The 20,366-nt window shown below is 37.5% G+C and overlaps 1 protein-coding gene and 1 long non-coding RNA gene across 2 annotated transcripts; one reads left to right on the top strand and one right to left on the bottom strand.

The window, feature by feature from the left end:
* Positions 1–9,759: 9,759 nt before the first annotated feature.
* LOC122202422 lies at positions 9,760–16,502 on the bottom strand. Its single transcript, XR_006194653.1, has 4 exons — positions 16,262–16,502; positions 13,851–13,933; positions 10,962–11,077; positions 9,760–10,049 (listed from the first exon to the last, which is right to left on the bottom strand). It is a non-coding gene; the product is annotated as an uncharacterized LOC122202422 (long non-coding RNA).
* Positions 15,978–16,391, top strand: LOC122202421 (40S ribosomal protein S17-like). The gene is made up of 2 exons (XM_042908778.1): positions 15,978–16,171; positions 16,206–16,391. Exons 1-2 carry the CDS (start codon positions 15,978–15,980, stop codon positions 16,357–16,359), a joined length of 348 nt encoding a protein of 115 aa, XP_042764712.1. The 3' UTR covers positions 16,360–16,391.
* Positions 16,503–20,366: the final 3,864 nt, after the last annotated feature.

Raw genomic sequence — 20,366 nt, 5'->3', positions numbered from 1 at the left:
AACATGGGAGAAAACCTAGATACCTTGAGTATGGCGATGTCTTTTTAGACATCACACCAAAGACATGATCCATGAAAAAGATAATTGATGTGCTGAACATCATTAAAATTAAAAATTTATGTTCTGTGAAAAGTAATGTTGGGAATAAGAAGACAATTTTTGACTGGGATGAAATATTTGCAAAAGACATACCTGATACAGGAGTTTTATCTAAAATAGACGATAAACATTTAAACTCAACAATAAGAAAATAAACAACTTGATTAAAAAATGGACCAATGACCTTACTTAGCAGACGCCTCATCAAAGATACACAGAAAACAAATAAGCATATGCCCGACATCATATATCATCAGGGACATGCATATTAAAACAGTAACGAGATACCACAAAGCCCCTGTTAGGATGGCCCAAATTCAGACCACTGGCCACACCAAATGTTGGAAAAGACGTAGAGCAACAGAAACTCATTCATTGCTGGTGGAAATGAGAACTAGTACAGCCACTTTGGAAGACTGGTAGTTTCTTACAAAACTCAACATACTTTTACCATACTATCCTACAATCCTGCTTGTTAGTATTTACCCACAGGAGCCGAGAACTTATGTGGACACAAAATCCTGTACACGGATGTTTAGAGCAACTTTGTTCATAATTGTCAAAACCTGGAAGCAATCGAGATGTCTTAAGCAGGTGAATGGATAAATGAACAGTACATTAGGAGAAGGGAGTATTTTTCAGCGCTACAAAGAAATGAGCTATCAAGCCATGAAAAGACACAGAGGACATTTTAATGCATAATACTAAGTGAAAGAAAGCAGTATGAAAAGGCTACATACTATGTGATTTCAACTGTATGGCATTCTGTAAAAGGCAAAACCATGGAGACAATAAAAAGGTCAGTGGTTGCCATGGATTGGAGGAAGAGGGGCAGTGAAATATGAATAGGCAGAACACAGAGGGTTTTTAGGGCAGTGAAAATATCCCATGAGATGCTCTAATGAGGGATATACATGTCATTATACATTTGTCAAAATTCACAGAATGTACAATCCCAGGAGAATGAACTGTAAACTATGGACTTCAGGTGATTATGATACGTGAATGTAGGTTCATCAGTTGTAACAATGTACCACTCTGATGAGTGGTGTTATAAGGGGCAGGCTATGCATGTGTGGGGACCCGGATATATGGGAAATATTTATACGTTCCTCTCAATTTTTCTGTGAGCCTGAGATTGTTATAAAAATAAAGCCAGTAAAAAAGATTATTCAAGGGTCTGAGGTGCCTGAGTGGCTCAGTCGGTTAGGTCTCAGACTCTTAATTTCGACTCAGGTCGTGATCTCGTTGATCATTAGATCGAGACCCATGTGGAGCTGTGAGCTGACGGCGCAGAACCTGCTTGGTATTCTGTCTCTTTCTCTCTCTCTCTCTGTCCCTCAGTCACATGCTTACTCCCTCTCTTCCTCTATCAAAAATAAATAAATAAACTTAAAAATAATAAAAATAATAAAGATTATTCAAGGATCTATCAACCAAATGAGTACACTCTGGATAGTGATTTTGACTCACCAACATAAAAAAAAAAAAAAAAAGAGTTTGTAATAACCAGGGAAAATTGAACACACATTGAACACTAGGTAACATTAATGGATTGCTATTTATTTTGTTTTATATTATGATTATGTTTTTAAAATCTTGATTTATTAGATATATAAAATATTTACAGAAGGAACAAGAAAATGTCCTAGTTTGTTCAAAATTTCAGCAGAAATACTATGTGATAGACTGGCATTTGGTGATGTTTATAAAATTTAATCGAGGTGAATTTTCCTCTCCTTTGTTTATAGTCCAAATTTTTATCATAAATTATTAAACTAAAATAAGTAAGTAGAATTTAAATACCTTTAAGGTAGACAACTGAAAAAACTGAATACTCTTTGTAATTATTAATTGGCTTAAGTTACTTGGGGAGTTTCTGTGTACTCAGGATGTAGAAGGGGATTTTATTGGCATAGGGAGAGTGAGCCTGGTTACAGTTGTCTAATAGTTTTTATTTCCCATTGTCATTCATGTTTGTCAGAAATTCTTTCCTTTCCGTATTTAACTCTTATTTTAAGGAGGCGAGAGGTTTTCATTTTTATTTAGCTCAATCCCTATGTAGTTAAGGCCACTGTAATATAACAAAGTAATAGAGTATGGTTTCTTTGATAAGGTTTTTACATTTAAGAGTGAGAGAAAACATTAACTTAATATAGTGTATTGATAAAATATTTTAATCCCTAAAGATACTGTAGTCGTGAGAATAGATATGTATGTAATAATTTTCTTCTTCATAACAGGTAATAGAAGTTGAAAAACCATGAGGAACAATGACTTTTGGCCCATAATTCCAGGAAATCTACCCATAACCTGGACTCTTATTGATTCCAAATAAGAGTAAAACCTTGTCTAATACAGTATGAAAAATGATGTTTAAATCCAATCAAAAATAGACAATTCTTCAGTTACCACTGCTAAACAAAAGAAACATTCTTTCAAAATCAACAAGATTATAGGGCTTATTTATTTTCCATGAAATAGTTTCTATTTTCTGGTTGAATCGTTCTGGAAACATCTAACATTACATACTTCATAAATCTGTGGTCCTAAAGAGTAACCGTGAATCTGTTTAAACTCTTTACACGTATCTTCACTCTTGCTATATTATCTAACCTTTTATTTGATTGTTCCATGGATTCATAAGTGTGAAGAGAAATTCGTACTTTAAATGTTAATGAGTCACTAAATACAACACATTAAGTATACTCCATATTAAATTCATATCTAATTAGAAAATTGCTACCATCTAAACGAGATTATCTTTTGTACAGACTTACTTTTTCCAAGAAAAATCATAATATATAGTTTAATGAACATAAGTATTCCTGACTTAATACTGTCACTCCCCTGAGCTCTGTACCTGGATAACTGTTTGTCTGATTTCTCCTCTTGGAGAGACCCACATCCAATCGAGAGTTGTGCTCCCCTATAAACTCGCTTTTCTCCCTAGAATTCTTATTTCTATGTATGTACCATAATGCTTCTGCCTGCTTAAACAAGAGTGAGCAGCCAACCTGAAGCATTCCTTGCTCTAACTCCCCATTCAAAATCCATGTCTTTGTCAGGTTGATTCAGCCCCTCAATCTTTTTGTATCCTGTTACACTGTACTGCGGCATTCACCCATTCATGTCTCTATCCCTGGCACAATGTGGCAACAGTCTGCCAAATCCTTCCTTCAGTCATTCGTGCTTTCATTCAACAAATATTTATTAAATAGAAATTGCACGCCAGTCATTAGTTTAGGTGCTGGAATGCAGCAGATAAAACACATAGACAATAATTCTTGCTATAGTGGACTTTACTTTCTGCTGGCAGTTGTGTGTCCACAATTATACGGCCAAATATTTTCAATTGCAGATTTAACAGTTAACTCCTCCGCATCATATCCATCAGAGGCTTCTCGTTTTCTAAGGAAAAAAAAAAATCTTTAACGTGACAAACCCTTTATACCACTTCTTATATTTTCTCTTTGCCTTGTGCTGTGTGTTTCAACCCTCTGGGACCACTTGTACGTTTTGGTAGTGCAGGCTTTGTTTATTCCAGTCACCAGGCTTTCTTCTTCTGTGGAAAACCTAACAGCTATTTGTGGAAAACAGAATAATACCCACCAAAGATTATCCATATCTTAATTCCTGGAATGACAAAAGGGACCTAGCAGATATAGTTAAAGTGGGAATAGATGATCTTGCATTGTCCAAATGAGCCCAATCTAGTCACAAATCCTTGAAAGACATAAGTGTCGAAGAGAAAAATCACAATAAAACCACCTTTGACCCACTGTTGCTGGCAACGATAGGCTGAATAATGACCCTCCGAATATGACTTCCTGATCCTTGGAAACTGCTAATATGTTACCTAAATGGTAAAAACGATTCGGCAGTTGTGATTAAATTAATCATCTGGAGATGGAGAGAATATTCTGGATTATCCAGATGGGCCCAAATCAATCTCAAAGATTCTTATTAGAGGAAGACAGGAGGATCAAAGTGACAAGAAGGAGATGTGACCAGACATTGGATTGATGTACTTTATTTTTTTTAAGTTTATTAGTTATTTGGAGAAAGACAGAAAGAGTGAGCAGGGGAAGGGCAGAGAAAGACAGGGAGAGAGAGAGAATTGCAAGCAGGCTCTGTGTGGTCAGCCTGGAGACCGATGTGGGGCTCCAACTCATGAACTGTGAGATCGTGACCTGAGCCAATGTCGGCTGGTCAACCGACCAAGCCACCCAGGTGCCCCCCACGGAGTGATGTACTTTAACGATGGAGGAAGGAGCTATTAGCCAAGGAATTCAAGCAGTCTCTAGAAGCTGACATAGGCCCCCATGGAACCCCTAGAAAGAATGCAACCCTGCTGAAACTTCAATTTTAGAAAATAAATTTGTATTGTTTTAAGTCACTGAGTTTATGGTAATGTATTATGTATCAATAGGAAACTAATACACTAGCTTTGAAGATGGAAGAAAGTGTCCATGAAACGAATATGCCAGGCTCTGGAAGCTAGGAACAATCCTCACTGACAGCTAGTTAAAAAAAAAAAAAAAAAAAAAAAAAAAAAAAAAAATGGAGATTTTGGTCTTTTATCTGCAAGGGACTGAATTGTGCCAATAACCCAGATATGAACGAAATTCATTCTTCCCCAGAAAGAAAGGAACACAGCAGCCCTGCAGGCTCCTCAATTTCACCCAATAAAACCCACATCATACTTCCGACCTTCAAAACTGCAACACGGTAATTTTGTGTTGTTTTAGGCCAATAATATACTATCTGTTCCCTAACCCAACACACACACACACACACACACACACACACACACACACACACCTCTTTACTAGGTAAATTTCCACTCATTTATTAGGACTTTAGCCAAATATTCCAACCTTCAAGATTTTCCCTGTGGTCTCTCACCCTCTAATCTAGATTAGAGCCTACTTACACTCTTCAATAACCATCTGTGAATAGATCTACTATAGCACTTAATTTACAGAATTGCAAATCCTTCTTTGTCCGCCCTTCTCACCATACTTTAAATCCTCTGGGAACAGAGGCAATGTGTTTTCTTTACTGCTGCTTCCAACATTTCTAGCACAGCGGCCATCCATTTATATTGAATACAAAATAAATGCGTGTATAGAATAATGAAAGAATCTTAATCAGCTTGTTTCTTCCGACACAGTTTCCGGAATCATCCCCCAGTAAGTTGTTATTAGTTATTTGAATATTTTATCTCAATATAAATATTTAAAAAAGGTTTAGCCCTACTGAAAGCTATGCTAATTTTATGATCTTACTGTGTTGGTCAACTTCAGCAATTGCTCCCTATTTACATTATGCCAATTTAAATATATTTGCTAGGCTTTCAAGTTTATCCATAATTGCACTGTAGTCTCATTATGCAACTGCAGTACTCACAATTTTTGACATTTTCTCTAGTCCTATATTTATGTATACACTCATATTTTCCCTTGGGAAAAATAGTTCATTGATACCCTCTCTTGCCAGCCCTTTTAATTCCTTTTGTTATAATTTTTAACAAGCTGTTAAGCAATTAATAATATACCTTATATTTTATTTTTAATTTCAAATGTTTTAATTTTGAATTTAATTTCATCTCCACCAAAAGGTAAGCATGGATGAGTATCCATAATACTATTGATAAAGGTTGATTTGAATATGTGGTATATTTTCAGCCTTATTCTTATAAATAGACAAAAAGTCTACTACCATTTTCTGTGTCTAATACAATCTAGCAGCAAAGCATGTTATAATAGACTCAAAGTTCCTGCCTAATACTACACAGGCTTATGTTTGGAAAAGTACTTTTGTTATAATCTCAAGGCTGATGAAACTTTCCATGAATTATATCAGTGTGTACCATGAGTGACAAGCACATTTTTCAGTTTTGGAAATAATTTTAAAGAATTAAAATCAAATTCATTCAACATTGAAAGAGCTGGACTCAGGCATATATAGAAACTTCTCTTACAAAAACAGGAGCGTTATGACTCCTCATATATATTTAGGAAGCATATTTCTCTAATTGCCACAGGAAACCATTATTTCAAATGATGTTGTAACTTTAAGAATATCCCATGTTTTAGACAAGTTTCAAATGCCCTCCTGCCCAAACCCCTGTTTCACAGAATGTATGCTCTTAACCCCCTCCTACATTATATCAGTATTTGTTTGCATGAACATTAGAACATAGCAGAAGTGATGGTATACGCCCTCCACAATTGGATTATAAGAGAAATTATGAAGATTCTATCTTGATCTCTTTCTCCCCTTTTTTTTTTCTCTTGAGGGGAAGCCATGAGTATCAGTTTCCCGGTGCTGCTTAAAAAACTACCACAAACTTAATGGCTTAACCAACACAAAGTTATTCTCTAAAAGTTCTGGGGGTTAGAATTCCAAAATGAGTTTTAAGAAGATAAAATTGAAAGTTGAAAAGGCTGATTGCTTTGGAGGCCCCAGGGAAGAACCTTTTCCGTGCCTTTTCTGGATCCAGAAACTTCCCACATTTCTTGGCTCATGGGCACTCCAATCTATGCTTCAGTGGTTGCAAGGTGTTCTCTTGCTGACTGTAACTCTATTGCCTTTTATGCCCTGTGTTTACATTGGTCCACCTGGAATATTCAAGAAAATTTCCCCATCTCAAAATTCTGAGCTTAATCACGTATGCAACTTGGTCATAGATTATGTAAAGTAACTGTAAAGGAACATAGTCATAGATTCCAGTGATTCGGGTGTAGACATATTCATGAGTTATTCTGCCTATCATGTCACACCATGCACAGCCTTATAGAGGGGCTCACGTGACAAAGAATGGATGCTTCCAGCCAAAAACCACCCATGTGTGCTTGGAATCAGATCTTCCAATGCCAATCAAGTTTTCAGAGACTACAGCACCTGCCTAAAGTTTAAATGATCCTCATGGGACACTCTGAACAAGAAACAACTAGCTAAGATACTTCTGAATTCTCAACCCTCAGAAATTGTTAGATAATAAATATTGGTTGTTTTAAGATACTAAGTTTTGTGGTAATTTGTTATAGTGATAGATAGCTAATGAACTCCTAAATGCTAAGAGGGACAGTTACTATCTGGTTAAACTCATCAGCTATTGAAGCTTTCTTGAATAAAAAAATATATTAGGTGAATTTTCAATGAGGTAATATTTCATCAGAATTCACCATTTTATTCAGTGTTTTCTGAACACTTTATATAATCAAATTAAGATACAAAATACTATGGAATTCACTTACTTTTGTTTCCTTATATTATCCTAATCAAAACCAAAGGCAAAGTTCAAACTATCAAAAATGTGAAACAAACATTTTGTGACTTTTAGTTCTATCCATCAGTAATTCTACTACATGCAAAATCACTTTTTTTGTTTCCCTGATGATAAAAACATAAAACTTTCTCGTAAAAGCTTAAAACATTCACCAACATAGGAAGAATAAAACTAAAGTCTAGTATAATCTAATAACTAGGAAATAATCTGTGAAAGCACCTTGTGCCCCCCGCCCCCCATGTGGGTGGGCCTTATCCAGTCTCTGAGGTCCTGAATAGACGAAAAGGCAGAGTAAGAATTCTTTCCCTCTTCCTGAGTGTCTTCAATCTGGGACCTGGTCTGTTCCTGCTTTTGGACTCAGACTCAAACTAGAATTTATACCATCCACTCTACTGAGACCCGAATTTACTGACTACAGATCTTGAACTTCTCCGCCTCCATAATCAGGACAGCCAGCTCCTCATAGAAAAACTCTGTGCGTGCATGCATGTGTCTATCTCCTATTAGTTCTGTTTTTCTGGAGATCCTAGACCAACACTGATATGACACTGATATTATGTAAACATCTGCAAAACTTCTGCCAACGGTATAAAAGCTTCCTAACTATGCTTCATTTTTATAAGTGCGTAAGCAAAATTGAAACTGAAACGAAGCAAAATTTGGACGCCGGGGTGGCTGAGTCCGTGAAACGTCCCATTCTTGATTTCGGCTCAGGTCCCGATCTCACAGTCACGGGCTTGAGCCCAGTGTCAGGCTCCGCGCTGGGCTGGAGCCTGCTTCCGATTCTCTCTCCCCTCTCCCTCTGCCCCTCCCCCACTCTCTCTCAAGAACAACAACAAAAAAGAAAGAAATTAAGTAACACTAATTTGGATCCGTCCTTTGATAAATGAATGGTGTAAAGAATGAAACAGGGAAATTCAGTGCTCTTTCATTAGGTGTGAAGTTCCTTTTTTGTTGTTTTAGTTCATTGCAGGCAAAAGATGCTATGACAAAAACTAAACACAGTAATTACTGAAAAAACAAATGTATAAAAGAATAGTTGAACTTGCTCACTCCAGGTTTGATATGAGCATAACATAATTTCCCACATTTCCCACTGACAGTCCCAGGTAGCAACTAGCAGCTCCCTGTGTCTTCGAGTGGCCACTGAAGACAATGGCACAACGGGGAGGTACGCCAAATGGCTGGCGGGGGAGCGATGTCAAACAGCTCCCCATAGTTACTCAGATCTGAGCAAGCTTCAGCGACCACTCTCCACTGAAGGAAAGGTCTTCAGTTACCTTGGAACTGTGTTTACGCAGTTGAAGGTCCAGCAAACTTATCATGGCCTATTTAAATGATGCTTTTAATAACAATGATTCAAAAAATAATTCATGAATAATAGCATCTGATTAAACTATTTTAATAATATTAACAACAGCATCTTTTTATTCACAGTCGCATGAAACGTTGCACTTGAGAGGGAACTGGAGCAGTAGACGTTACCCAGGGCTCTGCACGGGTTTATGGTCGTCTTACACACAAAGCAACACAACTTGAACAACTGCCAGGATAGAAAGGGAAATTGTCATAACGGGATACAAGAGTGGCGCCTTTAAAATGCACCTGCAGATAGACGTCAGGAGCTGGAGGTGGGATCTAGAAAGATCCCAAGGTCGCCTAACCTGTTGCACACTTGTTGCTTTATTCCTGTTTATCTGCATCATTTTTTTCTTCTTGTCGAAGATATGCTTTTTCCATTTTCAAACTACATCATAGAAATTGGACATTCCAGGGGTGCCTGGGTGGCTCAGTCAGTTAAGCATCATATTTCGGCTCAGGTCGTAATCTCATGGTTCATGAGTTTGAGCCCCACATCGGGCTCTCTGCTGTCAGCGTGGAGCCCCCTTAGGATCCTCTGTCTCCCTCTTTCTCTGCCCCTCGCCCACTCTCTCTACCCCTTTCTCTTTCTCTCAAAAATAAGTAAACATTAAAAAAAAAAAGAAATTAGACATCCCAGTGTACCAGAGATTGTAATGTTTAAGTGTTAGTCATGCATACAGACTCACTGGTTATCTTCTAGTCCATATTCCATATACCTGGGAGAGAATTTCTGATAATCAAAACTTTGTGTGGCCACCATTTTTCAGCTACCGGTACCCATGTCAGGAGGCTGGGATCACACTTTGCATGTGTGACCTTTGCCTGAGGATCCAGATGCTTTTTTGAGAGAAGAAGGTGATGCAGGCAGGCTGAATCTGAGGCAGAGGAGGGTCCCATAGGACCAGCCACGCGGGTCCTTGGTTTCACTCGAGACACAGATCAAACTTGAGCCAGAGAAAGTGAAACAGTTTATTGAATAGTGGAAGTGACAGACAGAATAGCAGACAGAGCACCTGGAAGACTTGGGAAGGAAAGGAAAATGAGTCATGTCATCACTTGAGGTTACGGGTTTATATTGGAAAGGGGTCTAGTGTACGTGTTCCTTCAGGAATCCAGGTAGGGTCCGATCAAAGGCGAGTGTCAGGTGAAGGACAGGTGTCATTCCACAAATTACTGAAGGTAGGGGGTATAGATGCCAGCATCAGTCGAGATTTGTTCGAAGCTAATGTCTTGAACACGCTTGGGATGTTTGGGATCTGGCTCTTCTCAGACGTCATTAAGTGTTTGGGGCCTGGGATGAAACTCAGAGAATTAACTTTTGCTTCCTCCTTAAAGTGGAAACATAGCTTCTTTGGCTTATTCAGAGACAAAACACTGAACCTGAGGAAATGGGGCCTGACAGAAAACCGCAGAGATGGAGTCTTTCTAAAACAGTGCCTTTAGCTTCTCTACCTCAAAAGGATGTTGTATGGAATGGATCCACGTTGAAAATAGTGCTTCCTATAAATACATGCACATTTAGGAGAATTTTGAAGCACATTATATTAACTGAATAGATCTTCCAAAATGTTATTCGGTGTGTTTCAGAACTCCGTATACTGTTAAAATATATATGAGTTGCACAGGCATGATTGTAAATTGAACCTTTACACTCATGAGATGTGAGTACTTTCTAAAATAAAGGTAATCACTACAGTCAATATGGGTTCAGAGAAAAAAAAAAAATTTGCCAAACCAATGTTGCCACTTTCTTTGATAGAGTGAACCAGATGTCATTAGGAGTGATATTATGTGACATGGTATGAAGTGTTGGGGTCCTGAGGCGATGGCCAAGAAAGGATTCTTGACACGTCTTGGGTGCAAAAAGGTGGTTTTATTAAATCATGGGGACAGGACCCATGGACAGAAATTGCTGCATTAAGGTTGTGATGGGTGACTGATTATATACTTTCAGGTTGGCAGGGGGTTAGGGATAGAGTGAGTCTCTAAGGTATTTTGGAAACAAGGCTTCTAGGACTTTGAGGGGCTAGCTGCTTTAGGGAAGGTCCTTCATTAATGTTTAGTGAAAACTCATTCATGAGACCCTTCAGATGTATATCAAGGGACCATAAGCTTGGCATATGATTGCCAGCATATATGTTGTGGAGGGGGGTAGAGATAAAGAAGTTTCCAACGGAATTTTTATTTGCTAAAGTAGACTTACAGCATCCTGGGGTGCTGGGCTAAGATTTCCTTTTGTCCTTAGCAAAGTGTCATCATGGAGGCAGCTGAACTCCTCGAGGAAGGTCACTCTGTCTGTTTCAAGGACTTGTCAATGGGCTGTAAGTTGAAGGGAAATTTAATATTTTTTTTTCCTTTTCTCTTGTTTCCTACATCATTATAGACAGCATATACAGTAAGGATTTGATATAGTTGTTTAAAATGATTTTGTAGCTGACACCAAGAGATATAGAACGCATGACTCAAAGCAGAACTTTAACAAATACATTTGTTGTTGTTTTCTTTTCTTTTCTTGTTATGTCTTCAGCTGCCTGATAGAGATCTCTGCATTGGTAAAAATGGTGAGTCTTTCTTTTCTCATCATTCATTCATGATTTCTATTTATAATTTGAATTTTCTAGCTAAAATTATGATGCTAATCAATCTTTTTATATTTTGGAATGAATCCTGAAAGGACTTTGCAGGATTACAAACAAACAAACAAACAAACAAACAAAAAAGTGGTATTTACTAAATGGCCAATAATGAATGTAAATTCAGTTGTTATGCCATAATGACAAGCAAAACATATCTTTTGGTTCATTAAAAAAATCCATTCATGCTAATATTCTTTCATTTTTGTCAAAAGCTGAGGCAGAGACTGAAAGAGAAAGAGAAGCAGTGACTTTTCCTCCTTATCAACACTCCCATATCTTCCTTCAGTTTCTTGATTCCTCTTCCATAAAGTTTTTATGGAAATTAGCTTCTCTTTCAGGAGGACATTTGGCCACCAAGAGTTCGCATCAAGAATTTCACTTAATTTCATGTCAAATAATAACAGACGTCAAAAGCTCTCCCTCCTAAATGTATTCCTTTACCAGGTGTGGTAAATGTGTGACTAATGATTACTGGTTCCTGCTGGGTCTTGCTTGGTTTGGTAATTAGCTCTCTCAGCTGCCTCATTGTAAATGAAGGGGTCCTAGTGAGTCACTTAAAGAGGCTGAATGGATAATCCATCAAGTAGTCTTTTTGAAAAAGCCCATTAATAGGGGAAGGCACAGGAGGTGGTAAAAAAGGTTCAGCCTGAGAAGTTGTCAAAACATCATCTAGTTTTGTTGGCATCAATATTTTCACAGTCAAATCTCAGCATCTGTCATTTAGAGTTTTTATGTCCTTCCTATTCCACCTTAAAACTGATAACAATAGAAGAAGAAAGCTTGGAGAGTAAAACATACATGTGCCAAATTTTGGAATATGTCTTTAATTGTAGCAGATATTAGGCAAAAAAGTGTATGTTGAAAAAAATCTTGCAATCTGAGCAATGTGTTAGAAATAGTAACTGAAAGTTTGCAATGCTGCTTTTTTTTAAGTTTATTTATTTATTTTGGGAAAGAGAGACAGAGAGAGAGGCAGGCAGAGGCAGAGAAGGAAAGAGAGAAATTCCAAGCAGTCTCTACACTGTCAGTTCAGTCCTGATGCAGCTCTTGAACTCAGGAACCATGAGGCCATGGCCCAAAATCAAGAGTTAGCCGCTTGGCTGAGCCACCCAGGCACCCCTGCAACCCTGCCCTTAAAGGACAGATGATTATACTTGTGTCTGAAAAAACTATCAATTTATGTATCAGCTTATTGTTATAAGTCTGTGCTTGTTTTATTTGTTATTAACTATTTATAGTATTTTTTTACTTTTGGATTTTATGAAAATACTGCAAATTTTCTCAGTGGCATTGGGGGTGGAAGATAATCCACATTAGAGGAAAAATTGCATTGACAATGTTAAACAGAGCGGGGAGATTTTATTCAAGACTAATGCAATAGGGGAGAGAGGCCGTGGCTAAGTCTGAACTTAAATTCACTAACACAGGTAGTGGTAGGGTTTAATGTGTGGAACAAGCTGGTAGGAATGTTCTGTAGGACATCAGTCCATCTGACTCTGCTAATTCACTCTATCTTTATGACAGGAGGCAGTTTTGCAAGTTGGAGCAAAGCATTCATAGAACTTAGGCTTCTCCTGTCTTACAGAAACTAGGAGATGGGATGCTACCTCCTTTCATCATTATATCCCAGGTGGTGAAACTGGCAAGAGGCTTTTAAAAAAATGTACAGAAATCTCAAAGAAGCAGAGAAAAATGTAAATTGGTTAAAGCAAATGCTCTAAGAAAAGGGAGATTAGGACCTCGTGTCAGGAGGAACTGTCTAAAATGTAATTAAGTTATGGGAGCATTAAGGCCATCTGGGTCCCGAGCCTAAAGAAGGGGTACACTAGGGACTTCGTGTTTGTTTTCAACTTTGAATTAAAAATGTAACTAAAGAAAATATGAAAATATTTTAAGATTTGTGAAGGCTTTGAGATGTTGAATACACTACTCATTTATAGTCATTATAGTATTAATTATTCCATATGCTTACAATATTACAAATATTTAATTTTGTAATTCCCTTGTAAACTGAAATAAGTAACCCTATTTTGATAAATATTTTGTAGTCATAAACCATCTATATATAAATTTATATTATATTTAACTTGGTCACATAATATCTGGGGAACTTCATTTGTCTATTTGACATTTAGAAATAATGATTACTAAGGGCAATTACTGAGGCAGCTGTGCCCACAGCTCAGAGCCTGGAGCCTGCTTCAGATTCTGTGTCTCCCTCTCTCTCTGCCCCTCCCCTGCACGCACTTTCTCTCTCTCTCTTTCTCAAAAATAAATACACATTAAAGGCGGTTATTACGTTTTGAGTACTTTCTGTGGTCAGCTTCTATAATAAGAGTTTATCAACATTGTCGCCCTAAATTATTATAATACATATTCCAGATTTGCAGGTGAGAAAGAAGTTAAAGCTTGCCCAAGGTACAAAGGTAATACAGAGAATTAATTATCTCTCTTACCTTCAGCTCTTTTGACTGCACGACACCCTGTCTCCAGACTCCATCTTCTCTCTTTCGTAACACCTGCCTTTTCCATTGGGCATCTTAAAAATATATCTCAGCCCAGTCAATGACAGAACACATCTAAATTCTATGCAGTTAAATTATTGCCATGCTTCTTAATTCTGAATGCATTCTCTGTCACAAAAAAGCATGCTGATGTTTATCTTTATAACTTTTAAAAAGAATTAAATTCTTTTTCTTAACCAGCTAAAAAGGCCTGAGTGCATACTATGGAAAAATTGAGTCCAAGTTGAAAATGACACTTAAATCTTACTGCTTTATTAAGTAGGGCAATAGGACCTGGTGTTATTTAATGAACATGAAAATCATAAATCTCAAATTTAAAACACTCTAACATTTGGAAGACTCCAGAAAGACATGTAGAATGGTGGGGCAATTAGCATAAGATCCAGACAACCTAACCTTTTTATATTAATGCTGTGGACATAGTCCAGGTAAGACTTAAAGCTGCTGTCGATATTCTTGTCTTTTACTGGTATAGCATCAACAATTGTGTTTAAAACTATTTCAGAGCCAAGTATTCTTTCTGTGAACAACAACAACAAAAAAGGTTTGGCTCTCAATTGTATGAATGACAAATATTTGTTCTTTCATTTGCTGATATAGATAAGTGAAAAGGTGTATGAGTAAAAGCACTGAGTTATTGTGAAATTAGTTGTTTGATGTAGCTATCAATATTCAGCACTCTAACTATTTTTTAAAGTGTATTTACTTATTTTTGAGAGAGATGGGGGTGGGGGGGGAGTTGCTGAGAGCACAAGTGGGGTAGGGACAGAGAGAGGAGAGAGAATTCCAAGAAAGCTCCATACTCTCAGCACAGAGCCTGACGTGGGGCTTGAACTCACGAATTGGGAGATCATGACCGAGCTGAGATCAAGAGTTGGCTGCTTACCCAACTGAGCCACCCAGGTGCCCCAGCAAAGTAACCATTTTAAAGCTGTTAATGACTGACTGAGGATGATAAGCAGTTTATGTTGGCATGCAGCAATCAGCAAGATGGTGTTTACTGATGAACAAATACATTATGTATTCTCTGAAATGAAAAGGCAGATACTAGCAGGTTGTATGCATGCTGGAGAATGCATCACATAAAAATATGGCTTGTGAAATGGAAGTAAAATCTGTTTGATAAGCAGTTAGAAATGTGGATTCTGCATCTGGCTTAGCTACCTAATACTAGCTCTTGGATTTTCAGTGTCCTCGTTCAGAAGGCAGCTGCATGCAGTGATTGAGAACATTTCAGTGGTCCTGAGTCTTAGTACCTGCTCTGCCATTTACCTTTAAGCATCAGTACTGGGGCACCTGAGTGGCTCAGTCAGTTGGGTGTCCGACTTCAGCTCTGGTCATGATCTCATGGTTTGCGAGTTTGAGCCCCGCGTTGGGGTCTGTGCTGCAGCTCAGAGCCTGGAGCCTGCTTCAGATTCTGTGTCTCCTTCTCTCTCTGCACCCCCGCCCCACACACTTGCACTCTGTCTCTATCACTGTCTAAAAAATAAATATTAAAAGAATAAGTGATAAAACAATAGTCATTTTCTTATAGGGTGGCTTGAGAATTAAGTGAGAATTAAATGAGATAATATGTTTAAAGTATTAGACACAGTACCTCCTATACTGCTATCAACAAATATTAGCCATGGGGCACCTGGGTGGCTCAGTTGGTTGAGCATCTGACTCTTGATTTTGGCTCAGGTTGTGATCCCAGGGTCTTAGGATAAAACCCAGATGGGGCTCCATGCTGGGCAAGGAGTTTGCTTAGGATTTTTGGGATTTTCTCTCCCTGTGTGTGTGTGTGGGTGTGTCCACCCCCCTCCCCTGCTCTCACTCTCTCTCTCTACAGTAATAATAATAATCATAAAAACAATAATAAATATTAGCCATTACTCTAATAGAGATGACAATCTTTGTTCCAGTATCTGCTAATATCTTGCAAAGATTCAAAGATGAAAATGCATTTGCATTTAGTTTGCAATGTTAAGGAAATGTTACAATGTACATTTAAAAAAATCATCATTCTTATTAAACCTGTATTTATTTAAAACCCCAACAGAGACTATACCCGCCAACATGGGCCACCTGCGCACCAAAACCATGAGGAAGGCAGGCTGGGTCATCATTAAGAAACACTGCATTCACCTGGGCAATGACTTCCACACCAACAAACGCACAGGCAAGGGGACCACCATTATTCCCAGCGAGAAGCCACGCAATAAGACAGCAGGCTATGTCACACATCTGATGAAGCAGATTCAGAGAGGCCTGCTGAGAGTTACCTCCATCAAGCTGCAGGGGAAGAGTTACCTCCATCAAGCTGCAGGGGGAGGAGAGAGAAAGGATGAATCATTATGTACCTGAGTTCTCAGCCTTGGATCAGGAGATGGCTGAAGTAGATCCAGACACTAAGGAAATGTTGAAACTTTTGAACTTGGGCAGTCTGTCCAAACCGTAGGTTACCCAGCCTGCAGGTGGGATGGATTTCAAAACACCATGTGGGGCCGTTTGAATCTTTTTATGGTGCTGGACTATCTTCAATAAACCTTGGACAACAACAGCAAATAAATAAAAATAAAAAGTAAATTTAGGAAGAAGTATAACACAGGTTATTCAACTTTCTATGGGGCCGATCATGTATTCTCTTTAGGCAATGCATCGTGGTTTATGTCAGAATGGAATGGAATGTATACTAAATTGGAACTTAAAGATTCACTTGCACTGCTAGGAATTTACCCAAGGGATACAGGAGTGCTGATGCATAGGGGCACTTGTACCCCAACGTTTATAGCAGAACTTTCAACAATAGCCAAATTATGGAAAGAGCCTAAATGTCCATCAACTGACGAATGGATAAAGGAATTTTGGGTTATATGCACAATGGAATACTACGTGGCAATGAGAAAGAATGAAATACGGCCTTTTGTAGCAACGTGGATGGAACTGGAGAGTGTTATGCTAAGTGAAATAAGTCATTCAGAGAAAGACAAATACCATATGTTTTCATGTATCCTGAGAAACTTAACAGAAGACCATGGGGGAGGGGAAGGAAAAAAAAGTTAGAGAGGGAGAGAGACAAACCATAAGAGACCCTTAAAAACTGAGAACAAACTGAGGGCTGATGGGGGGTGGGAGGGAGGGGAGGGTGGGTGATGGGGATTGAGGAAGGCACCTGTTGGAAGGAGCACTGGATGTTGTATGGAAACCAATTTGACAATAAATTTCATATTTAAAAAAAAAGATTCACTTGAATATATATAATGATATGACCATAGTTAGCCCAGTTTCAGAAATGAAAATCTCTGTTTCTGTTGGCATACTGTGGTCAATTTAGCAGTTCTAATTAAATGATATTTTCTCCCTCACTGTTTATTGAACTGTTACTTTTGTAATTTTCAGCAGTAGCAACTTTAACTAGGACACTTAACTGGAATATTTAACTATCTTTTTGATGCCCCCTTGAGTTTAAAGAGCTAATATCCCTTCTATGGAGACACAAATCCTTTACAATGAGAGTAAGCTGTACTTTCGTTAATAGTTTAATACAAAATATTGAGGAAGAGAGTAGATATAAGAAAAAAAAAGAGAGAAAAGTGAAATCCTATCTATTTTCTTGTAGATATGATGATATCTAGAATCACTTGGCTTGAGGACCAATGGTGTCCCGTGAAAAGTGAATTTAGACCTAGTTCCAGAAGTAATGCAAAACCATTAAAAGATTTTCTCAGAAGAGTGACATAATCTGGGAACTTGACCTGTTATAATCAGAGTTTACCTACACAATTGCCATGGATGCAGAAAGGCACAAAATTGATGCCTGATCTTCTAAACATTTTTGTAAGAACCAATATACCCCATTGAAAAAAAAAAATCATTATCTTGTTCTTGCTGTCGCTGAAAGTGAGTGAATTAACTCTATTTTTAATTTCTCTCACTTCCAGAATATCTTAATAAGGAGTTAAGATGAGTTAATTTAAGTATTAAGAAATAAAGCCATTTGTGGGGCGCCTGGGTGGCTCAGTCAGTTAAGCGTCCTACTCTCAGATTCACTCAGGTCATGATCTCGCGGCTTTATGGGTTTGAGCCCTGCATCGGACTCTGTGCTGACAGTGTGGAGCCTGCTTGAGATTCTCAGTCTCTCTCTCTGTCTCTCTCTCTTTCTCTCTCCCTCTCCCTCTCTCTGTCCCTCCCCCACTCACGCTGTCTCTGTCTTTCTCAAAATAAATAAATAAGCTTTCTTCAAAAAAAGAAATAAAGCTATCTGCAAAGAACTAGTAGAATTATTTTTAAAAATCTATGTCATGAAAAACATACTTCATTTCATTCCACTAATGAAAATGACTAGGTTTGTTGAGAACATCCAGTGTATTTGTATTTTCATTGCTAAAACTAATGAAATTAAGAAAATACGTCAAGGCATTATAATTTTCAACATTACAAACATTTCATACATTACATACAGTAGTGGAATTGTTTTGCCATATCCTTAGATCTGGCCATTCGCCTTTCCTCTTATACAATCGCTATCTGTAAAATATGATTCTGCAGACACAAATATCTGTCCCAGGGCCAAGCATCTTCTGGAGAAAAGTAGGGAAAAGGAGAGAAGGAATACGTTTCAGGGATGGCCACAATTGGTTACACACTGACTTAAACTGTTTTATGAATTAATGACATTCTGGATTTCCTCTATATTCTAAGCTGAGAAGTTTTTCAATTTATATACTATAAAATTTGTACTATGCAGTATATTATTCTATGGGTTTTAATAATGCACAAAGTCTTCTATCCACCATAAAACTCTTGATATAGAACAGTTCAATCACTCCAAAAATGTTCCCATGATGTCCCTTTATAGTTAAAACAGCCTTCTACTCAGTATCCTAGAAAACATTGTTTTCCATCCCTAACGTTTACCTTTTTGCAGAATATCATATAAATGGCATCGTACAAGATGGAGCTTTCGGGATCTGGCTCCTTTCACTTAGCAACATACATTTAAGAGCCATCCACGTTGTCACATCACTTGGTCGTTTATTCCTTTTTATTGCTGCATAATATTCCTTATATTGAATTTACTAAAGGACGTATGTGTTGTTCCCACTTGTTAGCATTTATATATAAAGTTTTCTATATATATTCACATACAGGCTTTTGGGTGAACATAAGTCTTCATTTTTCTTTAGTAAATAGGTAAGCATGAGATTTCTGGGTCATAAGATAAGTGTATATTTAACTTTATAAAAATGCTAATAAGTGACTCTACCATTTTTCTTTCCCCCCAGAATCTATGAAAGTCTGGGAACTCAGCAACTACACATGCAGCTGGTATTGTCAGAAGAGGTACATAGTAGTATCTTGTTTTAATTTGCAATTTTTTAAATGGCTACTGCTGTTGAGCATATTTTTGAGTGCTTATTTGCCATTCTTTGGTGATGTGTCTGTTATGATATTTTGCTGAAATTTGTTTTCTTTGATTTCTTAATGAGTATTGAGTTTGAGAGTTCTTTATTCTGGATTTGTTGTCATAAGTGAAGTTTGCAAATAATTTCTCTGAGTTTGTGGTCTGCCTTTTCATTTCTTTAAGAATGTCTGTCACATATCAAAGGTGACAGACATTTTCCCTGCTTACCCTTAGAAGTTATATAGTTACATTTTACATTTCGGGTTATGATCCATTTAACTTTTGTATAATTTGCAAGATATAGGTGAATGTTCTTATATTTGTGTGTTTACACTCGACAATTCTAGCACAGCTTGTTAAAATCGTTACTTGCACTTTTCTCAATTGGTTTGGATCTTAATTAAAGCTCAGTTGACTAGGTTTGTGTGTCTGTTTCCAAGCTCTGTGTTCTATTCCATTGTGCTGTGTGTGTCTACATTGTAACCAACACCAATTTTTTTTTATTTATTGTAATTTTAGAGTTATTTGTTCTATTATATTGATTTCCGTTCTTCATCATTTCTATCTTTATGCTTGCTTTTAATTTAGTATGTCCATCTTGTTTTCTAGGTTTTTTTTTTATTTTTTTCTTTTAACATTTATTCATTTTTTTTGAGAGGGAGAGAGAGGCATGAATCAGGGAGAGGCAGAGAGAGAGGGAGACACAGAATCCGAAGCAGGCTCTAGGCTCTGAGCTGTCAGCACAGAGCCCGATGCAGGGCTCGAACTCACAAACCCTGAGATCATGACCTGAGCCGAAGTCAGATGCTTTACCGAATGAGCCACTCAGGCGCCCCCTTGTTTTTGAGGTTTTTAAGGGCAACGGCCAGTTAGCAAATATGGTAGAAAAATATATTTACAGTAAAAATAAATATTATAAATTTTATAGTTTAAGAAAAAGGAAAATAAGTTTAAAAATGACAAATTCCAGATTTTCTGGAGAGATCAAAATAGTTTTAGTTTGTACACATACAAAAATAGAATTTCATAGATGGAAAAAACATATTGAATTGTAGCTACAT

The sequence above is a fragment of the Panthera leo genome, chromosome D2 (genome assembly GCF_018350215.1).
Source record: "Panthera leo isolate Ple1 chromosome D2, P.leo_Ple1_pat1.1, whole genome shotgun sequence".
Classification (NCBI taxonomy): Eukaryota; Metazoa; Chordata; class Mammalia; order Carnivora; family Felidae; genus Panthera; species Panthera leo.
This window is presented reverse-complemented; position numbering and strand designations above follow the sequence as displayed.